The sequence below is a fragment of the Phyllobates terribilis genome, unplaced genomic scaffold (genome assembly GCF_046119375.1).
Source record: "Phyllobates terribilis strain yellow unplaced genomic scaffold, ASM4611937v1 Scaffold_8__6_contigs__length_399053987, whole genome shotgun sequence".
NCBI lineage: Eukaryota > Metazoa > Chordata > Amphibia > Anura > Dendrobatidae > Phyllobates > Phyllobates terribilis.
In genome coordinates this window covers 327514734-327538871 of record NW_027362768.1, presented here as the reverse complement: position 1 = coordinate 327538871, position 24138 = coordinate 327514734, and the positions used below count along the sequence as shown (strand labels likewise).

At 45.7% G+C, this 24138-nt stretch overlaps 1 protein-coding gene across 5 annotated transcripts in view; it reads right to left on the bottom strand.

The window, feature by feature from the left end:
• SLMAP (sarcolemma associated protein) overlaps positions 1–24138 on the bottom strand; it is a 119152-nt gene that overhangs the window by 57656 nt on the left and 37358 nt on the right. For 4 of the 5 annotated variants that reach the window (XM_073644619.1, XM_073644621.1, XM_073644620.1 and 1 more), the window contains exons 4-9: positions 9757–9793; positions 6186–6248; positions 5623–5718; positions 4848–4919; positions 4288–4428; positions 3325–3462 (exon numbers count right to left, since the gene is read on the bottom strand). In XM_073644619.1, coding sequence (XP_073500720.1) covers positions 3325–3462; positions 4288–4428; positions 4848–4919; positions 5623–5718; positions 6186–6248; positions 9757–9793 — 547 coding nt within the window. Of the gene's footprint in view, positions 1–3324; positions 3463–4287; positions 4429–4847; positions 4920–5622; positions 5719–6185; positions 6249–9756; positions 9794–9909; positions 9929–24138 lie in introns of those variants that run through there. The other variant, XM_073644622.1, reaches the window with a different exon arrangement.

Genomic DNA, 24138 nt, shown 5'->3' with positions numbered 1-24138 from the left:
CAACGGGAGGAGAAGTGCCAGAGCCCTGCAAAACGACCTCCCGCAGGCTACTAACATCATGTGTCTGCTCAGATTGTCGGAAACAGACTCCATGAGGGTGGTATGAGCCACAACGTCCACAAGTGGGTGTTGTGCTTACAGCCCAACACTGTGCGGGGAGATTGCCATTTGCCAGAGAACACCAAGATTGGCAGATTCCACATTGGCACCCTGTGCTCTTCACAGATGAAAGCAGGTTCACACTGAGCACATGTGACAGACGTGACAGAGTCTGGAGATGCCGTGGAGAGCGATCTGCTGCCTGCAACATCCTTCAGCATGACCGGTTTGGCAGTGGGTCAGTAATGGTGTGGGGTGGCATTTTTTTGGAGGGCCGCACAGCCCTCCATGTGCTCGCCAGAGGTAGCCAGACTGCCATTATGAACCGGGATGAGATCCTCAGACCCCTTGTGAGACCATATGCTGGTGCGGTTGGCCCTGGGTTCCTCCTAATGCAGGACAATGCCAGACCTCATGTGGCTGGAATGTGTCAGCAGTTCCTGCAAGATGAAGGCATTGAAGCCTTGGACTGGCCCGCCCGTTCCCCAGACCTGAATCCGATTGAGCACATCTGGGACATCATGTCTCGCTCCATTGCACCACAAACCGTCCAGGAGTTGTCTGATGCTTTAGTCCAGGTCTGGGAGGAGATCCCTCAGGAGACCATCCGCAACCTCATCAGGAGCATGCCCAGGCGTTGTAGGGAGGTCATACAGGCATGTGGAGGTCACACACAACACTGAGCTTCATTTCCTTGTCTTGATGCATTTCCACTGAAGTTGGATCAGCCTGCAATTTTACTTTCCTCTTTGATTTTGATTATCATTCCAAATCCAGGCCTCCATGGGATATTAATTTAGATCTACATTGATCATTTTTGTTTTATGGTTCTCAACACATACCACTATGTAATGAATAAAGATTTGCAACTGTAATAGTTCACTCTAGTGATATCTAGGAAATGGTATTTAAGTATTTTCTTTATTTTTTTGAGCAGTGTATATAAAGCTATACGCAAAAACTGCATGATCTGTGATTGTCAGAGCTCTGTGACAGCCATAGATTGTAAAAAAGAGGGGAAAGCAGGGCTTGTTTAGAGCTGCACCTTCCTTTAATGCAAGTAAATGGGACAGGCTTCAGGGTCCCAGCAGTCAGACAGCTGGAAGCTTAGTCTTGCCAGGTGGGTGGGGGGCACTAAATAAGCAATGGGTTCCTTTCATTCTCAGTATCAGTGGGGGTCCCCAGTGGATGGTCCGTCCACTATCATAAAGTTATGGCATGTTCTATCACTATGTCACCACTTTATGAGAAGGGTATACCACTTTAAATACTAGCCTGAAGGAATCCAGAGGGGAAGACCTCCACATAACAGACTGTAAATCATTGTGTGTGTAATGTACGCTCTCTAAATATCTCCCAGCGTAGAGGAAGTAAGGTACTTGGCCCCTGTGAGGAGGCAGAGTGGGTGGCCGAGGCCCATAGTTCACATTTGGGTGACAGCTGAAACCTCAATATGTGACCGTGTAACGTCACCTTCTAGAAACCTTTATTCCAGGTGTTGGGTACTAGGAGTCCTTCTCACAATGTCTCGCACGTCTATTGATACATCATAACCTCTACAGAAGACTATAAGATATTTACAACAAAACGGATGAAATATCAATGCCGTAAAAAGGATTAAAAATAAAAATCCACAGCAAGATATTATTTTTCAGAGAGTAAAATGTGACCTTTCTACACCCCATATGGTGCATGAGTAATCCTAAACCCGTCCAGCGCCCCCCGTTCTGTGCACACCTGCTACCCACCACTTATAGATGTGATTGCACGCGCCGATCTGTGCGGCTCTTATAAATAACCGGGATTATTCATGGAAAGGAGATTTTATAGTCTCGGATTTTAGTACCCGGTTATGTGTCAGAAAATAAATGATTGTGTGAATTTATTGAATTATTCAAAGTAAAAAATAAAAATAAAAAGCTTTCCATGGTCACCCAGCTGCTGTCTGACGGCAGCCAGGCTGTGGCTGCGTGCAGTGCCATCCATCATAACAGCACATTACACTGAACACTGGTGGATCTAGCTTGATGTATGCAGGGGAGGATTATTAAAGGGGTTGTCCAGGACTTTCATATCCTTAGAATAGCTCATCATTATCCATTTGGTTGGGCTTGACAACAGGCACCACCACTGATCAAGCGGTTTGCAGCTCCGCTGCAGCTTTATGTACAGCTCCATGCACTGTGCAGTGGCCGTTCTTGGGTACTGCAGCTGTTACGGTCAATTTCTACCGATGTAATTTTCATGACCTATTTGAAAGACATAAAAGTCCTGGACAACCCCTTTAACGCAACCCTCACTGTCTCTAAAAAGTGACTATGCATTTTGCACATAGTCTTCTTCCCCGCTGACCTACGATCTTCTCCTGGCATTTCAGTCCCCTTTAGTACAATATGGCCGATGCAGTTTTAAAGGGGTATTCCCATCTCCAAGATCCAATCCCTATATGTAGTAGGTGCAATAATAATAATAGCAAATACCTCCAATTAGAAATGTAGTATAGTTCTTCTGATTCGCTAGGTCTATTACCCCATGTGCAGGGCATTGTAGTAGTTGGCTGAAAGTTAGAAATCACCTCTGCGGCACCGACAGATGTCCTTTGCTTACCCCGCCTAAAGCTCAGCACTTTAATTCACAATGTGCACAGTTCTTCGCCCCTTTTTCTCTGGTGGTTTACAAGAATGGGTACAAACCGCTTCTCTGCTTGCACTTATAGGACCGAGTTTCTTCACTTTTTTTGGCCTGAAAGCATGTCAGTCACTACGAGCATTGCTCTGGAGATCATTGAGACTGTTTCGTACAGTCGGAACAGAGCAAGTTATTTAGAGATGGTGCAAGTCTCACTGGATCATGAATAAAAAAAACAAAAAACAAACCCTAGAGGTGACAAGAAGGCGAAACACTGCACATGTGTTTTATGTATTAATGGTGAGCTGATGATCATGGATCTTGTGAATGCTTTTTTGTGAGAACGCTACATTTTCACACTGCTGTGATCACTTTTTCATGTGTGAAAGACACAATGTGTGAAGCCATAAAAACAAGAATACACACGTGACTTCACCGGCAAAACTGTAAAGATTATGGGGTTGTGTGATGTGAAGAATTAGATATTTCTGTGGCTTATAAACCTAAAAATTTTTAATAAAGTGACTACGTTGGTCACTTAGTGAAAAGCTTTGTTAAAAGTCCAAAATCGCAAACATCCAGGACTGTGTTAATTACCTTCAGTTTGTCAGTTAGATCTTTGATTTCATTCACTGCCCCGTTGTACTTGTTGGCGAGCTCTCGTAACTCTTCCTGGGTCCTCTCATTCATCTCCTTCAGATGGGTACATTCATCTTCTGTGTTACTTAGACTTCTCTGTAACAGGAAAAAAAATGGACATGTGCAAAACCGCTAAAATCCCATTATAAACCATCAGTACAGACAGAATAAGTTCACACACATGGACGATTAAACGCAGACATTTTTGGGCTTGGAAATCTGCCCCATAACATCTCCATATCTTTTTCTGTTTTATTTTGTTCTGCCAGAGGAGCAGAAAATCTGAAGATAACACTTGTTAAAACACCAATTTTTTTCCACTTAATTGTCCGCAGTTTGGCTCCATTCTGTCAGGTTTCCGTCTTTTTGACATCTGTCAATCACTCACTGCCAGATCTGCTAAGAGCGGTTGTCTGATGCCGCGACATGCTGCTAATGGCGCATTACTGGAAGGTGTCTGAACCTAATGAGGCTCGTGTCTGCCAGGGATACGCATAAGTAATGTTATTGGCGCCGTTCAACCCCTTTAAATTTAACTGCACAGGCTGAGCCCTTTAAAAAAAAAAAATGGATCTGTTATAAATAGATCATAACAGAAGCACAAGTTTCAGTTTTTGGAGAAAGACTTTAGAAATATCCATAAAAAAATGCTAAACACGTGCTTCCATTCCTGGCAGTTGTTTTTTTTTTCTTCCATAAATAAAATAAACGAATAAAAAGGATCTGGTAAAAATATATAATTGTGAAAGTCTGCATTCACTATACAGAAATTCTCCAATTTCACTGATCGAGTGCTTCTTTTCACAGAGATGAAGAGTTGTGGAGCGTGCGTAGCCCGACTGTGGAGCGTGCGCAGCCCGACTGTGGAGCGTGCGCAGCCCGTGTGTTGAAACAGTAGTACTTGTCACCATCAGGTCTCACCTCAACTTCAGACAGCTTCCGCACCACCTCGATTTTCTCCTGAAGAACTCGCCTCAGAGACTCTTTGGCCGTTGTCTCATAGTTGTGTTTGTCCTCCTGTAACGCTATTAACTCTTTCCGAATCCCATCATCTGTCTGACTCTGAAGAAAGATACAATCCGATTACAGGGGGAATCATGTTTCCATAACATTTACAGTCAACAGACGACTAACAATATTAGCACATGACCAGGAAAGGATGTCCTTTAGACCAAACCGGACCCGATGACATGTGCACTTTATCAATCCAGTATTTCACTCATGAATAAGAATAATTTAGGAGAATTGTTTAATCAATGGGGTAAGAACGTCACAAGAGTCAAAGACGTTGTGATCGCTTGTTCCAGCAGCACTAATCTCTCCAGGACTGAGGATTGGAGAGACTGGTTCTGAAACCAAGTGTTCAGCTGTAAGGCTGTGTTCACACCACATCTTCAAATCACGTTCTTAACTCCATTTGAAGCTTCCATATAAATCCCCAAAAGAAGACAGCTGCAAAATCTACAGACATCCAGACTCACTTTTGAATAAGCTTGCAACTGGTTCCCCATCACTTCTAATCGTGAAAGAAGCCGGTCTTCATCTATAAGTGCCTAAAAAAACAAAAAAAAGATGAAAATATATACCTAATTTCACAAACTGAAGGGTCAGAACTTGGTCAATGTGAGAAGTTTAAGCTTTTTATCCTTCTGCAGTGGGGGGAGGCTCCTGCTACAGTCAGAAACAAGACTAGGAAGAGTGAATAGGCAGAGCGACTGAGACATTGAAGATTTCTTTATAGATGTCTTCGTATTGATTGTGATAGAAAATACATAAAGAAGTCCTTTGCTACGTCCTATGTTTTGGGTTCCTTTAAAAATGGACTCAAATTGAGAGCTGTTCACGTGTCAAGAGAATTTGTAAGCAGATACTTATGGGATTAAAATATGGCAAGCGCCCATGGGTGACCACTCTTAAACTAGAAATGGGTATTAGGCACACATCACCAATTCATGTAGTCAATGACACGCCCAAAGGTTGGACCTCCTGGGAAAATAAGAGATGCCTGGAAATCCGTACATTAGTAGTTTTGAGGTTCTTTTTTCAGATGTAGAAAGAGAAACTACAAACAAGATATGATTCAGTAATTTTCATCTGTAAACCCAAAATAATCTGGTCTCTGATAATAGAGGAAAAGAGGACGCGTCCTGTACAAAATTATGTCAAACTCAGAACAAGGTGGAGAAGGTGTCCACGCAATGGTCAAGTGTCCAAGGCAGTAGAAATGGAAGCGCTCGTGTGGTGTCTTTCTGATACCTGCCAACTAGTATCTGAAGCTTCCTGTGTATTGGCTAGTAGCCTCTGAAGAGTGGCCAACTTCTGTTCCAACATCTGTTCCCGATGTAAGGCCTCCTGCAGAAAAAAGTGGTCAAAATGTCAACCGTTCGCTAACGATTTCAGAAAACAAAAGCACCGATCAGCAAAAATAAAGCAATTCTAAAGAGACAACTGAGACATTTTCCCCTTTTAGAAGGAATTTATGCAGAACTGTTAGGCTTTGAGATAAGTGTCCCGTCAGTCCCATCACCATCTATGGCATATACACATTTCCCAAGACAAAAGGCCATGAAGAGGATTTCACATTTGGCAAAAATCCTCAATTGTTGCAATGCCTTTCTGTGAGGGCTCTCCGCATTTCAGAGAGATCAACCTTCTCCATAACCAACACCAGCCATGAAGGAATGACGTTCTCCTGCATTCAAATGGGCTTTTCTTTGACAGCCCAGCAGCGAATGTCAGGATTGTTAGCTTATCAGTCTAATGACATTTTAGATCACCTTCATTAATGGAACAGTTTCAAGGAAACAACTGGCTTTTACCTGTAGATACTGAGAGAGTTGGAACAGTTCCTGAGAGTACATACTGGGAGTGTGAGCAGCAACCTGAGACAAGAAAATAGACAAATTATAAATCAAATTCATACCTTGTTTTTTTTTGGCCCTTTCAGCAAATTTTATTTATTTTTTTTAAAAAAAGACATGTATGCAAAAAAAATGTAGGTTATTCATATTTTCTTGCTACCAAAAAATATTAGAACCCCCCCCCCCCACCACCTCCTGCTACATCAACGAGCTGGGGGGTTTGGGTGGGGTTGAGTTGCCCAATGCAAACCGAAATGTGCCCTTGAAAATATTGTGCACGGGTCATTTTCTAATAAATAGGAAGAATGTAAAATACTCTGAAGGAGGAGAGACACTCTCGGCTCGGTAACTACCGTCCAACATGCAGAAGTATCTCTCCAGGAAGTCATAACTGGAGTTATACACTTTGGCTTTTATATTCTCCATTCTGCCTGTTATATGAAAACTATAAAATATTTAATAAACTAAGGCAACTAATAACTAAGGGTATGTGCACACGATGCAGAAATGAAGCAGAAAATTTCTTCATCATTTCTGCATCTCCCTGGCAGAAAAAACGCATGCAGATTGTGCATGCGTTTTTCCTGCAGAATACATGCGGATCCACATGCAGATTGACATGCGTTTCCGCATGCAGATTGACAAGCGCTTTCCAGGAGATAGCATCACCTGGAAAGTGCTTGACAACTAGGTCACACTATATAAATCCATGCAACCGGCATGGATTTATATAGTGTGACCCGAGAGAGTGTATATACTTACCTCCGATGGCCCACGCTGTCCTGCTTTACAAAGTTCCCGGCTGCCGGCAACTTTGAATTGAAAGACCTGCCGACGTCAGCGTCACGTGACCCGTCACATGACTCTGACGTCACCGCAGGTCCTACAACTCACTGCAAGTGCCGGGAACCAAGCGGGAGCGCAGCGCGGGCCGACAGAAGGTAAGAATACATTTATTTTTTATTTTATTCTTTTTTTACAGCTTTTTTAATGGTACCTGGGTGTGGATGAGACTCTCCTCTCCTCCACACCCGGGTACCATCCGCACATTAGAACGCGCCAATAACGCAAGTACAAATGCGGTCTTGCGGAATTGGCGCGTTCTAATGCAAGTCAATGGCGGCGAAATCGCCGCGTTTCCGCAAAATTAATTGACATGCTGCGGATTTTTGACCGCAGCGTTAACGCTGCGGAACAATCCGCATCATGGGCACAGCACATGCGGATTTCCATTGGGGAACATTGCTTCCCTTCTACCATGCGTTTTTCATGCGTTTCCGCGGCGTTTACGCAACTGCAAAAACGCCGCGGAAACGCATGAAATACGCATCGTGTGAACTCAGCCTTATTCTGATAAATCGGGATTTGTTTTCGGACCCCTGTAGTTTGCAGCCTGCTCCTTCACTAGCTCTCATGTATCAGCGGAGCCTCATTCCTGGAGTGATTTACTCCCTTCTACACCTTATGAAGGATCAAGTGCTTACCTCTCTGAGTTAGTGAGGCAACATCACTGGTAATCTGCATGCTTTCCTGCCTAGGTGCAATCCATTCAAGCTCCCTGCTACCATCCTAAAGCCTCATTCAGATGTCCATGTACAGATCGCGATGCATGGGCTGACCCGCGGGTCTCCTGACCTGAACTTGACAGTCTTATAAGAATATAAGAGGCTGTGGAGTTAAAGTCAGAAGACCCGCGGTCGGTCCGTGCATCATAGTCTGTGTCTGACTGAGGTAGGAGAGAGCAGAGAAGGGGAAGGGAGAGCAGTCAGAGCCAGGGGCATGATGTCAAGGGTTTATCGCGACAGAGAAGGACCAGAAGACCGCAGCATCTGATTTCACGTACTCTTGCACTGATCAGAAGCACTTCTACTTCATATTAAATGGTGCAGGTTTCTATTAGCAGTGCAGGGGTTCAGCTTTGAGTCTCTGTAGCTTCCCAGCTTGGATGAGCTCAGCTATTCAGTATTGGCCACTCCCTTCTTCTATATATTCTCACCTCTGGCAATCTGGATTGCCAATATTAAGTCTTGTACAGTCTGGAGAGGAGTGGAGGTGTCAGTTGTTGGTAGAGGCGTTTGAAGTGTTTATCTGTGACTGCTGCTAGGTATTTTGGCTGTGTGCAAATCCTCATCCCCTCCTATTTAGTTTACCTTCCCTTTCTACCCGCTGTTCCTCTCTGTTGTCTGTGAGTGCATATTTGCATGATGGGTATTTTCATTTATCCCTGGACGTCCTGGTTTATGTATAGATACATACACTATTCCTTCCACTTCCCTGGGTGGAGGAGGACGACAGATATAGGGCTGATTCAGGAGTTCAGCAAGGTATGTGGCCCCAGCATATTCACCATCAGAAACAACCTGGGGAGCAGGGATAGCTATGGCGCCCCTAGCGTTAGGGACAGGGAAGGAGCCCCTGGCCCCGGGTAATCTGACAACAGAATCGTGACACAAGAGGTCTCATAGATTTGTCTCATCTTTTCCAGACCTTCTAAGAAGTTGAAAAACTTAAAAAAAATCTCTGCATCAATTAAATGGTAGAAAATGAATACCAACAACATAAAAAAGTATCATAAATTTTTCTTTTTCAGAAGAAAATTAACGAAAAAAAGAAAGCTGCAAAATGTGAGCAACATTTTTAAAGGGTGTTGTCTACTATTGGACAACACCTTCATAGCTTTTACTGCCCAACAGAAAATTTACAAAAAAAATGAAAATCTTCAAAAAAGGACTTCCTGTGTCAGTTCTGTTCCTGCGATATTGGCACGTTGTCCCATGGCGGCTACTGATCGGCAGTCATGGTTTACTTTTGGAGCCAGAGGATACAGAGACAACATCGCTGGAACGGCGCCAGTATGGGAGGCAACTATGAGGCTTTTGTATCTTATGTTGGGAAGTGGAGCCAATAAGTGATTGTAAAGTAGTGGACAGTCCCTTTAAGTATAACACGAGAATAATAAAAAGTCCTGCCTGTATCTACAGAACACTGACAATATGACTTCTTGTAGCTCTGACTACCCTGGAATAGGAGCTATTTTACGTAGGAAACTTAGAGATGGAAATGTTGAGGACCAGCGCTGCGGAGTGACCTGGGCAGGATGTAGTAGCCAGCTGTAGTCAGAGTGAGTAGTCAGAGTGAGTCAATCCTTCACATGGATTTCAGGAGTGAAAACATTTGGGGGGAGCAATGGGAACCATATATTGTAAGGGGAGGGGGGGGGGGGTTATAGGTAGCTTCTGCAGGTACAACATTGTAAAAAGCTAAAAACATCTTACCAATAAAAATAATGAGATGAGGCAAGTTAACTGGAAGCTATAAAATCTACATCAGCACGCACAGCGTATACTTGTGTATGCACAGTGTCAATCAGCTGTCAGCTGAAATAAAAAGCTGCTGGCCCATAAAAACACAATAGGCTCTGTAGTACACAAGACGTCAACACAGAGAATCGACAAAAGATGACGACGAGGGGAGTGAACAAGATCCCCGGAGGGTAACGGATCTATTAGGTAAAACGTGAGTGCCTTACCTTGTCGACAGGACTGGGTAATGGAGCTTGGATGACACTAGGAAGAAAGGAACAGTCAGAATGTAAACACAAAAAGGAAAAGCAAGGAGCAATAGTTCAAAAATCCTTCTTGCAAGCTCTGTAAATATTTAACTGGATTTGGTGGAAACTCACGTTGATTCTGGAAGGGAGCGGCAGCCGGAGAAAGAAATTAACTCTGCCCTGGACTTCTTACCCTGCTTTATATCAGAGCACTCCGGGCCCTGCCTGTACACCGGGATCCCAGCACTACTGTGCAGCCTGTGTATGGGACTGTTACCACCTCACCCCCCAGCTCCCAGGGATCACCTGTGTGTCAGCCGTCCCCAGCAGGCGTGAAGCGGTTAAAGGTGTGGATCTTATTTTTGAGGCACTCAATCTTTCAACAAGTCCTTTCATGCCGAGTTCAGAGATCACTACTGTTATATAACAGCATTTTAGGATATTCGGTGATTAAAGGAAAAGCTTTGCCACGCACCAGAGTGACTGACGCTTGTGTACACAGCAATTACTGCACCAGAGTAACAAGTCTGCGCTATGGATGAGAGAGCGTGAAGGAAGAGCGGTCCGATATGTCACCCACGACTGCGCTTTACTACAGGGGGGCATTATAAAATGAATTAATCCATTTCCACAGACTGCAAACAATTTCTTTACCCCACACACTAGGATACAATTACAGAAAAGAAAAAGTAAAAGAGGGAGGAGGAGCCGGCCTAAGCGCAGAGAGCGAGGGAGGAGGCGGAGCCGGCCTAAGCGCAGAGAGCGAGGGAGGAGGCGGAGCCGGCCTAAGCGCAGAGAGCGAGGGGGGAGGAGGAGCCGGCGCAAGCGCAGAGAGCGAGGGGAAGGAGGAGCCGGCGCAAGCGCAGAGAGCGAGGGAGAGGAGGAGCCGGCGCAAGCGCAGAGAGCGAGGGGGTGGGAGGGAGGAGGAGCCGGCGCAAGCGCAGAGAGCGAGGGGGTGGGAGGGAGGAGGAGCCGGCGCAAGCGCAGAGAGCGAGGGGGTGGGAGGGAGGAGGAGCCGGCGCAAGCGCAGAGAGCGAGGGGGTGGGAGGGAGGAGGAGCCGGCGCAAGCGCAGAGAGCGAGGGGGTGGGAGGGAGGAGGAGCCGGCGCAAGCGCAGAGAGCGAGGGGGTGGGAGGGAGGAGGAGCCGGCGCAAGCGCAGAGAGCGAGGGGGTGGGAGGGAGGAGGAGCCGGCGCAAGCGCAGAGAGCGAGGGGGTGGGAGGGAGGAGGAGCCGGCGCAAGCGCAGAGAGCGAGGGGGTGGGAGGGAGGAGGAGCCGGCGCAAGCGCAGAGAGCGAGGGGGTGGGAGGGAGGAGGAGCCGGCGCAAGCGCAGAGAGCGAGGGGGTGGGAGGGAGGAGGGGCCAGCGTAACCACAGAGGGGGAGGGGCCAGCGTAACCACAGAGGGGGAGGGGCCAGCGTAACCACAGAGGGGGAGGGGCCAGCGTAACCACAGAGGGGGAGGGGCCAGCGTAACCACAGAGGGGGAGGGGCCAGCGTAACCACAGAGGGGGAGGGGCCAGCGTAACCACAGAGGGGGAGGGGCCAGCGTAACCACAGAGGGGGAGGGGCCAGCGTAACCACAGAGGGGGAGGGGCCAGCGTAACCACAGAGGGGGAGGGGCCAGCGTAACCACAGAGGGGGAGGGGCCAGCGTAACCACAGAGGGGGAGGGGCCAGCGTAACCACAGAGGGGGAGGGGCCAGCGTAACCACAGAGGGGGAGGGGCCAGCGTAACCACAGAGGGGGAGGGGCCAGCGTAACCACAGAGGGGGAGGGGCCAGCGTAACCACAGAGGGGGAGGGGCCAGCGTAACCACAGAGGGGGAGGGGCCAGCGTAACCACAGAGGGGGAGGGGCCAGCGTAACCACAGAGGGGGAGGGGCCAGCGTAACCACAGAGGGGGAGGGGCCAGCGTAACCACAGAGGGGGAGGGGCCAGCGTAACCACAGAGGGGGAGGGGCCAGCGTAACCACAGAGGGGGAGGGGCCAGCGTAACCACAGAGGGGGAGGAGCCAGCGTAACCACAGAGGGGGAAGAGCCAGCGTAACCACAGAGGGGGAGGAGCCAGCGTAACCACAGAGGGGGAGGAGCCAGCGTAACCACAGAGGGGGAGGAGCCAGCGTAACCACAGAGGGGGAAGAGCCAGCGTAACCACAGAGGGGGAGGAGCCAGCGTAACCACAGAGGGGGAGGAGCCAGCGTAACCACAGAGGGGGAGGAGCCAGCGTAACCACAGAGGGGGAGGGGAGGTGTCACAGAGAAGTTGGAGGTTCTGTTGCAGAGAGGTGGAGGAGATGTCACAGAGAAGGAGTTATTGCAGAAAAGGGGAGAAAAAAAGTCACAGAAAAGGCAAGAGTCTTTGCAGAAAGGGTAAAAAATAAAAAAAAAAATCATTAACACCATGAAAGAGGGGCTGCAGCAGAGAAGGTAGCTGAATAGGTGGCTAACTAAAAGTACGGTATTCAGTCAGCCACCAATTGTGCAAGTTCTCCCACTTAAAAAGATGAGAGAGGCCTGTAATTGACATCATAGGTAGACCTCAACTATGAGAGACAAAATGAGAAAACAAATCCTGAAAATCACATTCTCTTGATGAGCTTCAAGAGGTAGTCATCGGAAATGGTCTTCCAACAATCTTGAAGGAGTTCCCAGAGATGCTTAGCACTTGTTGGCCCTTTTGCCTTCACTCTACGGTCCAGCTCACCCCAAACCATCTCGATTGGGTTCAGGTCTGGTGACTGTGGAGGCCAGGTCATCTGGCGTAGCACCCCATCACTCTCCTTCTTGGTCAAATAGCCCTTACACAGCCTGGAGGTGTGTTTGGGGTCATTGTCATGTATATACAGTACAGACCAAAAGTTTGGACACCCCTTCTAATTTAAAGATTTTTCTGTATTTTCATGAAACAACTGAAAATATGTCATATTCTAGGTTCTTCAAAGTAGCCACCTTTTGCTTTGATGACTGCTTTACACACTCTTGGCATTCTCTTGATGAGCTTCCAGAGGTAGTCATCGGAAATGGTTTTCCCTTCACAGGTGTGCCCTGTCAGGTTTAATAAGTGGGATTTCTTGCCTTATAAATGGGGTTGGGACCATCAGTTGTGTTGTGCAGAATTCTGGTGGATACACAGCTGATAGTCCTACTGAATAGACTGTTAGAATTTGTATTATTACAAGAAAAAAAGCAGCTAAGTAAAGAAAAACGAGTGGCCATCATTACTTTAAGAAATGAAGGTCAGTCAGTCCGAAAAATTGGGCAAACTTTTGAAAGTGTCCCCAAGTGCAGTTGCAAAAACCATCAAGCGCTGAAAAGAAACTGGCTCACATGAGGACCGCCCCAGGAAAGGAAGACCAAGAGTCACCTCTGCTTCTGAGGATAAGTTTATCCAAGTCACCAGCCTCAGAAATCGCAGGGTAAAAGCAGCTCAGATTAGAGACCAGGTCAATGCCACAAAGAGTTCTAGCAGCAGACACATCTCTACAACAACTGTTAAGAGGAGACTTTGTGCAGAAGGCCTTCATGGTAAAATAGCTGCTAGGAAACCACTGCTAAGGACAGGCAACAAGCAGAAGAGACTTGTTTGGGCTAAAGAACACAAGGAATAGACATTAGACCAGTGGAAATCTGTGCTTTGGTCTGATGAGTCCAAATTTGAGATCTTTGGTTCCAACCACCGTGTCTTTGTGCGACGCAGAAAAGGTGAACGGATGGATTCTACATGCCTGGTTCCCACCGTGAAGCATGGAGGAGGAGGTGTGATGGTGTGGGGGTGCTTTGCTGGAGACACTGTTGGGGATTTATTCAAAATTGAAGGCATACTGAACCAGCATGGCTACCACAGCATCTTGCAGCGGCATGCTATTCCATCCGGTTTGCGTTTAGTTGGACCATCATTTATTTTTCAACAGGACAATGACCACAAACACACCTCCAGGCTGTGTAAGGGCTATTTGACCAAGAAGGAGAGTGATGGGGTGCTACACCAGATGACCTGGCCTCCACAGTCACCAAACCTGAACCCAATCGAGATGGTTTGGGGTGAGCTGGACCGCAGAGTGAAGGCAAAAAGGCCAGCAAGTGCTAAACATCTCTGGGAACTCCTTCAAGATTGTTGGAAGACCATTTCCGGTGACTACCTCTTGAAGCTCATCAAGAGAATGCCAAGAGTGTGCAAAGCAGTCATCAAAGCAAAAGGTGGCTACTTTGAAGAACCTAGAATATAAGACATATTTTCAGTTGTTTCACACTTTTTTGTTAAGTATATAATTCCACATGTGTTAATTCATAGTTTTGATGCCTTTAGTGTGAATGTACAATTTTCATAGTCATGAAAATACAGAAAAATCTTTAAATGAGAATGTGTGTCCAAACTTTTGGTCTGTACTGTATATACTAGCTATTGAACCCGTTCTACGCCCGGGTGGCGAGCATTTTTATTGGTAGATGATCTCCCATCCCGGTATGCGTGGCACCCCTCACCCCCCAATCCCGGTATGCGTGGCACCCCTCACCCCCCAATCCCGGTATGCGTGGCACCCCTCACCCCCCAATCCCGGTATGCGTGGCACCCCTCACCCCCCAATCCCGGTATGCGTGGCACCCCTCACCCCCCAATCCCGGTATGCGTGGCACCCCTCACCCCCCAATCCTCGTATGCGTGGTACCCGTCACCCCCCAATCCTGGTATGCGTGGCACCCGTCACCCCCCAATTCAGGTATGCGTGGCACCCCTCACCCCACAATCCTGGTATGTGTGGCCCCCTCACCCCACAATCCTGGTATGTGTGGCCCCCTCACCCCACAATCCTGGTATGTGTGGCACCCCTCACCCCACAATCCTGGTATTTGTGGCCCCCTCACCCCACAATCCAGGTATGTGTGGCACCCCTCACCCCACAATCCTGGTATGTGTGGCCCCCTCACCCCACAATCCAGGTATGTGTGGCACCCCTCACCCCACAATCCTGGTATGTGTGGCCCCCTCATCCCTTTCACACTGTACACACACACAAAAAAATAAACACTTATACTCACCTTTCTTCTCTGTACTCCAGCGCTGCTGCGTCCTGTTCTGCCGGAGGCATGCGGCGCCGGAGCACCGCGCTGTCCGGCGCCATTTTGCTTAAGACACACTGTAAATGTGTCTTCAGTAAAATGGAGCCAGATAGCGCTATGCGCACGCGCCAATCGGACGCCTCACTCCTGCCCCGGTCTCCTGCTCAGAGAGGCGCCGTGGCAACGCTCCTCCCGGTCAGGTAAGTATTTAAGAATGGCGCCGGAGATCGCGGTATGCATTCAGTGTCTAGGCATACCGCGCGATCTCCGGCGCCATACACCTCCTCTTACCTGTAACGGCTGGATGCCTGCTTCTGTCTGGAGCCAGACTGCGCGTCACGCATGCGCAGTCTATGGAGGCTTCAGACAGAGGGACGCATCCCCGGTTATATTATAGATATATATATAGAAGAAGACAGGAAGGATACATCTGTATGTGAATATAGCCTGAGAATACAAAAGTCCACTTAAAACAAACTGTGTGTTATAAGGAATCTTATCAGCTTATAGCTAGTAGAATACAGGGGCAGAGTCCCTGATTCCAGCGATGTATCCGTTACTGGGCTGCTGGCGCAGTAAACACTGTTATATCTGCAGTTCTCTGAATGTTGAGCTCTGTATAACCCCGCCGACACCACAGATTGGCAGCTTTCTGCCTATGCACAGTCAACTGCCATTCAATGATGGTGGTGGGGTCAAACAGAGCTTAGGAATATGGAGGACTACATGGGATAAGGTTTACTACTCCTCTAGTGATGATAATCTGCTCGTTTTATCAAAACTACAGCAAGCAGCCCAGTAAGGGACATCACTGGAATCAGGGTCTCTGTCTCTACATTATGCTGCTGTCAGATTAGGTGGCAAAAAACTTGATTAAAGTAATGCAAAAGGGTTATGTCCTGATGGACTAATAAATAAGGTCTTCCATAGAGGAGTGAGGGAGGAACTGAGCGGGTGATCGGCAGATAAGAGTTCGGATTGTTTTACGACTGTCAGGTTCATTTTTTGGATAATGTTTGGATACGTGAGAAGCGTTATTAGTGTGTGCAGATTGTACAGTGCAGTCTATTGTCAGTCGTCTTAGTCTCTGAATGAGTCAATGACTGAGACAAGGACTCCTGTGTGGATTATACAATATCTGACACATACTCGTCATTGTCAGCCCCCTGACACTTTACCGTGAGACATAGAGACTATTTAAAAAGCATTTCCCCCATAGGCACCAAACTGTACCAAGAAAGAGAAGTCTCCGGATCATCCGCTTGGGTTTTAAGTTTTCAAAAGGATCTATGTGCAGACCTTCCCTTGTACGTCAGATATTTGAGATATTTTTTTTTAAATGAAAAAATTTTTTATTTTGGTATAAAAATCTATAATAAATTTTAAGAATTTTACTTCCTGTTGGACACATGAATATTAGTGGTAATAGACTGAATTACACTATTGACTCTTTTCTGGCCATGATCTCATCAAAGCAAAGATCAATGTGAAGAGAGGGGGAGGAGGTGAGCTGTGACATCTATTGTGAATGGTGGATCCAGTATTATTTACTGTATATAGAGGTGTTATCATTCATTGTACAGGAGGAGGTGAGCTGTGACATCTATTGTGAATGGTGGATCCTGTGTTATCTACTGTATATAGAGGTGATATCAGTCATTATACAGGAGGAGGAGGAGGTGAGCTGTAACATCACCTATTGTGAATGGTGGATCCTGTGTTATCTACTGTATATAGAGGTGTTATCAGTCATTGTACAGGAGGAGGAGAGCTGTGATATCACCTATTGTGAATAGTGGATCCTGTGTCATCTACTATATATAGAGGTGTTATCAGTCATTGTACAGGAGGAGGAGTTGAGCTGTGACATCACCTATTGTGAATAGTGGATCCTGTGTCATCTACTGTATATAGAGGTGTTATCAGTCATTGTAAAGTTAATGAGACTGTTGAAAAGTCTTTAGCACAGAACTGGAAGCTGGAAGGAGAGGAGCAAGTGTCACAGAGAAGGAGGTGAAGGAGAGGGTGGGGAGAAGAGGTGTCGGAGAGGGTGGGGAGAAGAGGTGTCACAGAGAAGTTGAAGGTTCTGTTGCAGAGAGGGTGAGGAGGAGATGTCACAGAGAAAGGGGGCTGTTGCAGAAAAGAGGAGAAAAAAAAAAGTCAAGATTTCAAATTTAGATTTTTTTTATCATCATCATTTAGAAAAATTAAAAAAAAAATTGTGGGAAAATAAAAAAATAAAATACTAACTGCAAAAACCTGATGACCTAAACAGCAGGTCATTTTCGAAAGAGGAATGTAATGTTTTGATTGTGGATCTAGGAGTTTGTGCAGTTTGGTAAATGATTGACAGGCAGCCGCTGATTGAAGAGCTCGTGTGCTACGATACTTCTATAGGTGAATGCACCGGTGGTTATACAAATGTGAACGACCTGCAAGAAGATAGACGGGCTCAACAGATAAGTACAAGCTATTTTACGAACATTTGGGTAAAAAAAAAAAAATCCAAATGATATATATATACAGAGTATATAGATGGTAGGATTGCAGAACAGCAGCCACACTTTATAGAGTAGATGTGTTTGTTGCAGGTGGTTTCAGCTGGAGACTCCTGTATATATTTAGTATACAAAAAAGTGAAAACTACAGAATCAGGAGAGAAAGAAATTACAGTCCACAAGGGGGCGCTAGAGAGGAAAGACAAAAGGTTTATGAATGGAATTTGTTACACAAGTCATCGGACCGCACCTACTGAACGCGGAGCGGCATGACACCGCAGGAAGTCATTACATACAGGTCTTTATGGGATATTAAGCATTATGCAATCTTTCCAAAACAAAACTCTCCCAAAATATGACCCCTTTCCTCGCTGTTCCCCTGTGACCAAACACTATCAGATGAAAGCTGAGGCTGGGGGCATTAGTGACTATGGAAAAAGCATCAGCAAGCACAAAGGTACAGCTGCGTAACCATAGAGGAATATCCAAAAGAAGTATTAAAAGATTTAGGTTTGAAACGCCCAATTTTTAAAAAATTTCTGGAAAATTTCCAGTTATCTAAGCAAGGTTTCTGAGGCGTGCACCATTTACCCACTTTAGTTAAAGTAAATTATACGTCTGGCATCCAAATTGTAATGAAATGACAGGTCCTGCCGTGTTTTATAGCTGCTTGTACAGAAGTGATGACAGGAGCGGAGGGTTCGTACGGCCAGCAGCCAGGTGTTGGCATGAGCGCCCCCGGCAGGGGAAGCAACCCGCGCCCCCGGCAGGGGAAGCAACCCGCGCCCCCGGCAGGGGAAGCAACCCGCGCCACCGGCAGGGGAAGCAACCCGCGCCACCGGCAGGGGAAGCAACCCGCGCCACCGGCAGGGGAAGCAACCCGCGCCACCGGCAGTCTATGGCGACCTCTAAAGTGACCATACAACAAAACAAAAAAGAAGAAATTCAAAACCAATTAGCAGCCCCATTGGGCAAAATGGAGACCCCCAATTAAATGTGCGCAATATGAGATATACAGGCTTCATTCTCGCCTTTCTCCAAAGAGCTAGGTCTGGGTAGGGTGGTCAAAACAGTTTACACTGCTGCTTTGGCCTATAGTTATTCCTCCTGATACTCAGCAAGTGTTAAAAGGGTATATGGGAACACTCCTTTTGTCAGCAGAAGCAAAAAATCCAACATGCCTGAACCAGAGGTCTCCCAAAATCTGCCATCTGGAAAGAGACGGGGGTAGAAAAGTCTGTCTGTTACATTTAAGATGTCAAACTGTTCTTTTTTTGTTGTTTCTTTACTGTGTTTAACATCCGAGTTAATTTTATCATTTCATAGATCAGGCTTTTACAAGTGTGGTGATAATAAAAGTGTTTCTTTTTTTTTTTTTTTTTTTTTTTTTTTTTAATTATTGATGCTCAATTCATGCTTGGATGAGAGAAAAGAAGGTCCCAGCACCTATCATACTGGTAGAATGCTACTGACATGGCACCCCTTTTCAAATGGCGTGGAAGGCGAGTGAGCATTTTAGACCTGTATTTGAACCGAAAGCAGTTTTAACTTTTTTTGTGAGGGCTGTTGAGGACAGAAAGGCCGTGCTTATTTACAGGTTGTGTGTGAAAAGACATGTACGCTATTAAAACAAAATCACTACTGTCTTGTATACCGCAATAAGCATGTTGTCTAATTTGTAAAAATGAAAAATAAATGATAAAAAAGTTCAGTAGAAGGGGGAGGGGGACAAAAAAAATTAAAATCAATACATTGATAGCAATACTCCAGTTTTACATTAACCAGAAACTAGGAAAGGGGCGGATTTCAAGAGAACTTATTGACATATGTTCCTATTAGGGAAATTAAAAGTCGTCTGCACTTAAAGAGACAGCGTTTATTTGCCCCCATGATATAATATCCAGTACAACGCTAGACGGGCTCGAAAGTCACTTTCCCACGAGTGCGCAAAGATTTAGGGCCGAGATAAGAATCAGATGACATCGGTCTTCGGCTATGTGTTTTGCACAGTTCCCCTTTACTGTAGAGCCAGCAAAAATCTCTCACTGGCAGGTTAATGATCACACACCTCCAGGTACCAGAGCGATAAACCTGGTGGAAAGTGCAGAAAGTGGCTTTGCCTGTCCTCTCAACTAACGATCCAGCATTGAATACTATTGTACAGTTTATATACGGAATATAAGCCACAGAATTAGTTGAGTAACTGCATAAAGTTCTAAATCTAAACCTGTAATGTGCTTCAGAGCTGCATTCATGATTCTGCTAACATGCTGCTTCTGTTACACAGGGGTCAGTTAGTTTGTTTAGTCAATGGAGTGAAGACTCCAAAAACTCTAAAAAGGGTTTAGCCGAAGTTGACTGTTTCCCTTGATTTCCTGCAGATACAGGAGTAATCCGTAGGTAAATTGCATCTGGCCGGATTACTGGAGCAGCGGCTACAGGGAGAAAACAAAGTTACATCCTCCCTGAAGCTGCTTGCTTCCTGTTATCTGGCTGGTGCAGGGAGCAGTCAATGTACAATGCTCAACCTCAGACTCAGGTCTATCCGTCAACTAATTAAAAAGCGGCGGTCCATCCATTGCAGACTCTCCTTCACGGTTTATGAGAGACAGCTCCATTCTATTGTAGCGACTATGTCTAGCATTTTAGCGCTCTAAATCTTTGTTCCATTCAGGGTAATGAGATTGAGCTTTGATACCAGGCACAATCACAACTAGCAGCATTGTCGTGCCTGGTAACTGGGAGGCTGAGATCACTAGACTGCTGCAGATGAAAAGTTTTCCCACTTATCTGCAAAGATGTGCTGCAGAGTGAGCAGTCAATCAAAGTTTCGAGGCGTACTACTACTTACAGCTGCCACCCACTGTGTACTGATCGCGACTGTAGCCGCACTGGCGCTTTGCTATAACTGAAAGCCGGCGGCTGCTGGTAGAAATATTATTAATTTTCTCCCAGTAGCCGCTCTTTCAGTACAGCGACCGGGCATTATTGTAAAACTGTTAACCTGCAGATTGACCCTTTATGTGTATTTGGGGACATGACAGGTTCCCTTTAATCGACACTGTGGGAAGGAGATCTAGCGCACGCCCAGATAAAAGCCACGACATGTACAACTTGCTTCGACTTGGTGAAGTATTCCCCGAGAAGGTATTTGCATGCAGTTCACAGATTATTAAAGCAGAAAACCTCAAATTCAAGGCTTTATCCCAGTGAATGCTGAGAATGTGAACTCGCCCAAGTGTCCCTTCCTATAAACGGAGAGGAAGACTCAAAATAGAGAAGATTCATTAGTGAATGACCTCTACAAAGCGGAGATTTCCTGAGCGCTGATGTCGCTACCAAAGCCCTGAAAACCTCAGACTTCGGACCCACGATTTACATGGCCACAGATAGAATTGTCTAGATTTCTACCAATGATGCAAATCACAACTAGGAAATGAGAGGAAGGAAAAGAGGGAAATAAGAGGATTAGGAGTGTAGGTATCGGGCGCCATGTGTGGCTGTCGGATTCACACTGGGACGTTTGCTATTAAACACCGAGATCTGACTACTGAAATGCTGCATGACAAACACTTCAGTATTCAGTTCCGGGAGAGTTTACTTACATACACAGTACAGACCAAAAGTTTGGACACACCTTCTCATTTAAAGATTTTTCTGTATTTTCATGATTATGAAAATTGTACATTCACACTGAAGGCATCAAAACTATGAATTAACACATGTGGAATTATATACTTAACAATAAAAGTGTGAAACAACTGAAAATATGTCTTATATTCTAGGTTCTTCAAAGCAGCCACCTTTTGCTTTGATGACTGCTTTGCACACTCTTGGCATTCTCTTGATGAGCTTCAAGATGTAGTCACCGGAAATGGTTTTCCAACAATCTTGAAGGAGTTCCCAGAGATGCTTAGCACTTGTTGGCCCTTTTGCCTTCACTCTGCGGTCCAGCTCACCCCAAACCATCTCGATTGGGTTCAGGTCTGGTGACTGTGGAGGCCAGGTCATCTGGTGTAGCACCCCATCACTCTCCTTCTTGGTCAAATAGCCCTTACACAGCCTGGAGGTGTGTTTGGGGTCATTGTCCTGTTGAAAAATAAATGATGGTCCAACTAAACGCAAACCGGATGGAATAGCATGCCGCTGCAAGATGCTGTGGTAGCCATGCTGGTCCAGTATGCCTTCAATTTTGAATAAATCCCCAAAAGTGTCACCAGCAAAGCACCCCCACACCATCACACCTCCTCCTCCATGCTTCACGGTGGGAACCAGGCATGTAGAGTCCATCCGTTCACCTTTTCTGCGTTGCACAAAGACACGGTGGTTGGAACCAAAGATCTCAAATTTGGATTCATCAGACCAAAGCACAGATTTCCACTGGTCTAATGTCCATTCCTTGTGTTCTTTAGCCCAAACAAGTCTCTTCTGCTTGTTGCCTGTCCTTAGCAGCGGTTTCCTAGCAGCTATTTTACCATGAAGGCCTGCTGCACAAAGTCTCCTCTTAACAGTTGTTGAAGAGATGTGTCTGCTGCTAGAACTCTGTGTGGCATTGACCTGGTCTCTAATCTGAGCTGCTGTTAACCTGTGATTTCTGAGGCTGGTGACTCGGATAAACTTATCCTCAGAAGCAGAGGTGACTCTTGGTCTTCCTTTCCTGGGGCGGTCCTCATGTGAGCCAGTTTCTTTGTAGCGCTTGATGGTGTTTGCAACTGCACTTGGGGACACTTTCAAAGTTTGCCCAATTTTTCGGACTGACTGACCTTCATTTCTTAAAGTAATGATGGCCACTCGTTTTTCTTTACTTAGCTGCTTTTTTCTTGCCATAATACAAATTCTAACAGTCTATTCAGTAGGACTATCAGCTGTGTATCCACCAGACTTCTGCACAACACAACTGATGGTCCCAACCCCAATTATAAGGAAAGAAATCCCACTTATTAAACCTGACAGGGCACACCTGTGAAGTGAAAACCATTTCCGGTGACTACCTCTTGGAGCTCATCAAGAGAATGCCAAGAGTGTGCAAAGCAGTCACCAAAGCAAAAGGTGGCTACTTTGAAGAACCTAGAATATAAGATATATTTTCAGTTGTTTCACACTTTTTTGTTAAGTATATAATTCCACATGTGTTAATTCATAGTTTTGATGCCTTCAGTGTGAATGTACAATTTTCATAGTCATGAAAATACAGAAAAATCTTTAAATGAGAAGGTGTGTCCAAACTTTTGGTCTGTACTGTATATTATTCATAAGTGACAAAATAAAGCAAAATCGCAAAAGGAAAATAAAATGAAGCATTTGGGATTTGTTTGATCGATTCCCTTTAAAAAATAAATAAATCATTAACGGCCACCCTCCTAAGCCGTCTATATGGACATGTAGGTCATAGGAAGCTGAATAAAATGATACCTTAATATCTGCGATCTGATGTTTTATTCCAGAGAAATCCACGTTTTTCTTAATATGTAAATGATCTGTTAAGATCTATGGGTCGTACATAGATCTGTCTCCAGAGCTTATTGTAAAGGAATAGAGGCGTTACCAGTGCGAGACATGCAAGTCAGGAGAGCAGACTGTCAGTCATTATATGTCTCACTCCGGTAATGCCTCCTTTCATTTAAAATAAGCTTTGGAGGAAGATTTTCAGATGTCCAGCCCATAGATCTTAACAGCTCATTTACATATTAAGAAAAAGGCGGATCTCTCTGGAATAAGACATCGGACCACAGATATCAAGGTGTCATTTTATTCAGCTTTCTATGACCTATGTCCATATAGACGGCTTAGGAGGATTGATCCTACTGACCAATTCTCTTTAAAAGACAAAGAAATTAAAAAGAGCCCATCACCATTTTCAGGGTGGCGATTTAGGTTCTTATTGCAGGACATATTACCACGGTGTAGAAAATAATCTATATCTATATATAATTGTCTAATTCTGTCTGTCTGTAACGGAAATCCCGCGTCGCTGATTGGTTGCGGGCGGATGGCGCGACCAATCAGCGACAGGTGCAGTCCGGCCGCGAATTGGCGCGGGATTTGGACCACGCTTCGCTGATCAATCAGCGATATTGGCGCGGCTCTTGCTTCTGCTTACGTCACGACTATTTGCGGCTGCAGCCAGGGGTCTCCTGTTCCGCGTTCCACGGTGAGTGACCAATCAGAGATATTGGCGTGGAATATAACCCCCCGGAAAATCCTGTGTATTCATTGCATTATTCTTAAAGCTTCATGAATAAACTACATACATATTCTAGAATACAAGATGCGTTAGAATCGGGTTACCATCTAGCATTTGTAATAATGATCATTTTATATCCAAGTCCTCTGTACATGATACTTCTTCCATGGACCCCTCCTGTGTTGAGAGATTAACCATGAGCGGCACTAAATCTACTGTAGGAATTTTTTATATTATGGTCTGTTACAGCCACTTTTATGAAGGCCACTGAAGGAGAGACTTCTCCAGCTGCCACCGCATCTGGTGATATTCCAATGTCATCACAGCAATGTACTGCAAGACCCAGCAGACCCAGATAATAAAAGGTGGATGCAGTGCAGATGCAAAATCCTTAAGAACCAGCACTGACACACCTGACATTCATGGGGGGGTGGATACTTAAAGGCATTGTCCAGGCTGGGGGCTCAAGTCTGAAGTCATTCTCTGTGACAGCAGACTTGTGAATCCTCACAGCAGCACAGTCAAGGTTGTCAGGTGTAGACACATGACCCCAAATATGCAATTTACATTCATGCGGTCACATGCAGACTAGACGTGCTGCCCCAGACATGTCTAGTTGGAAGGT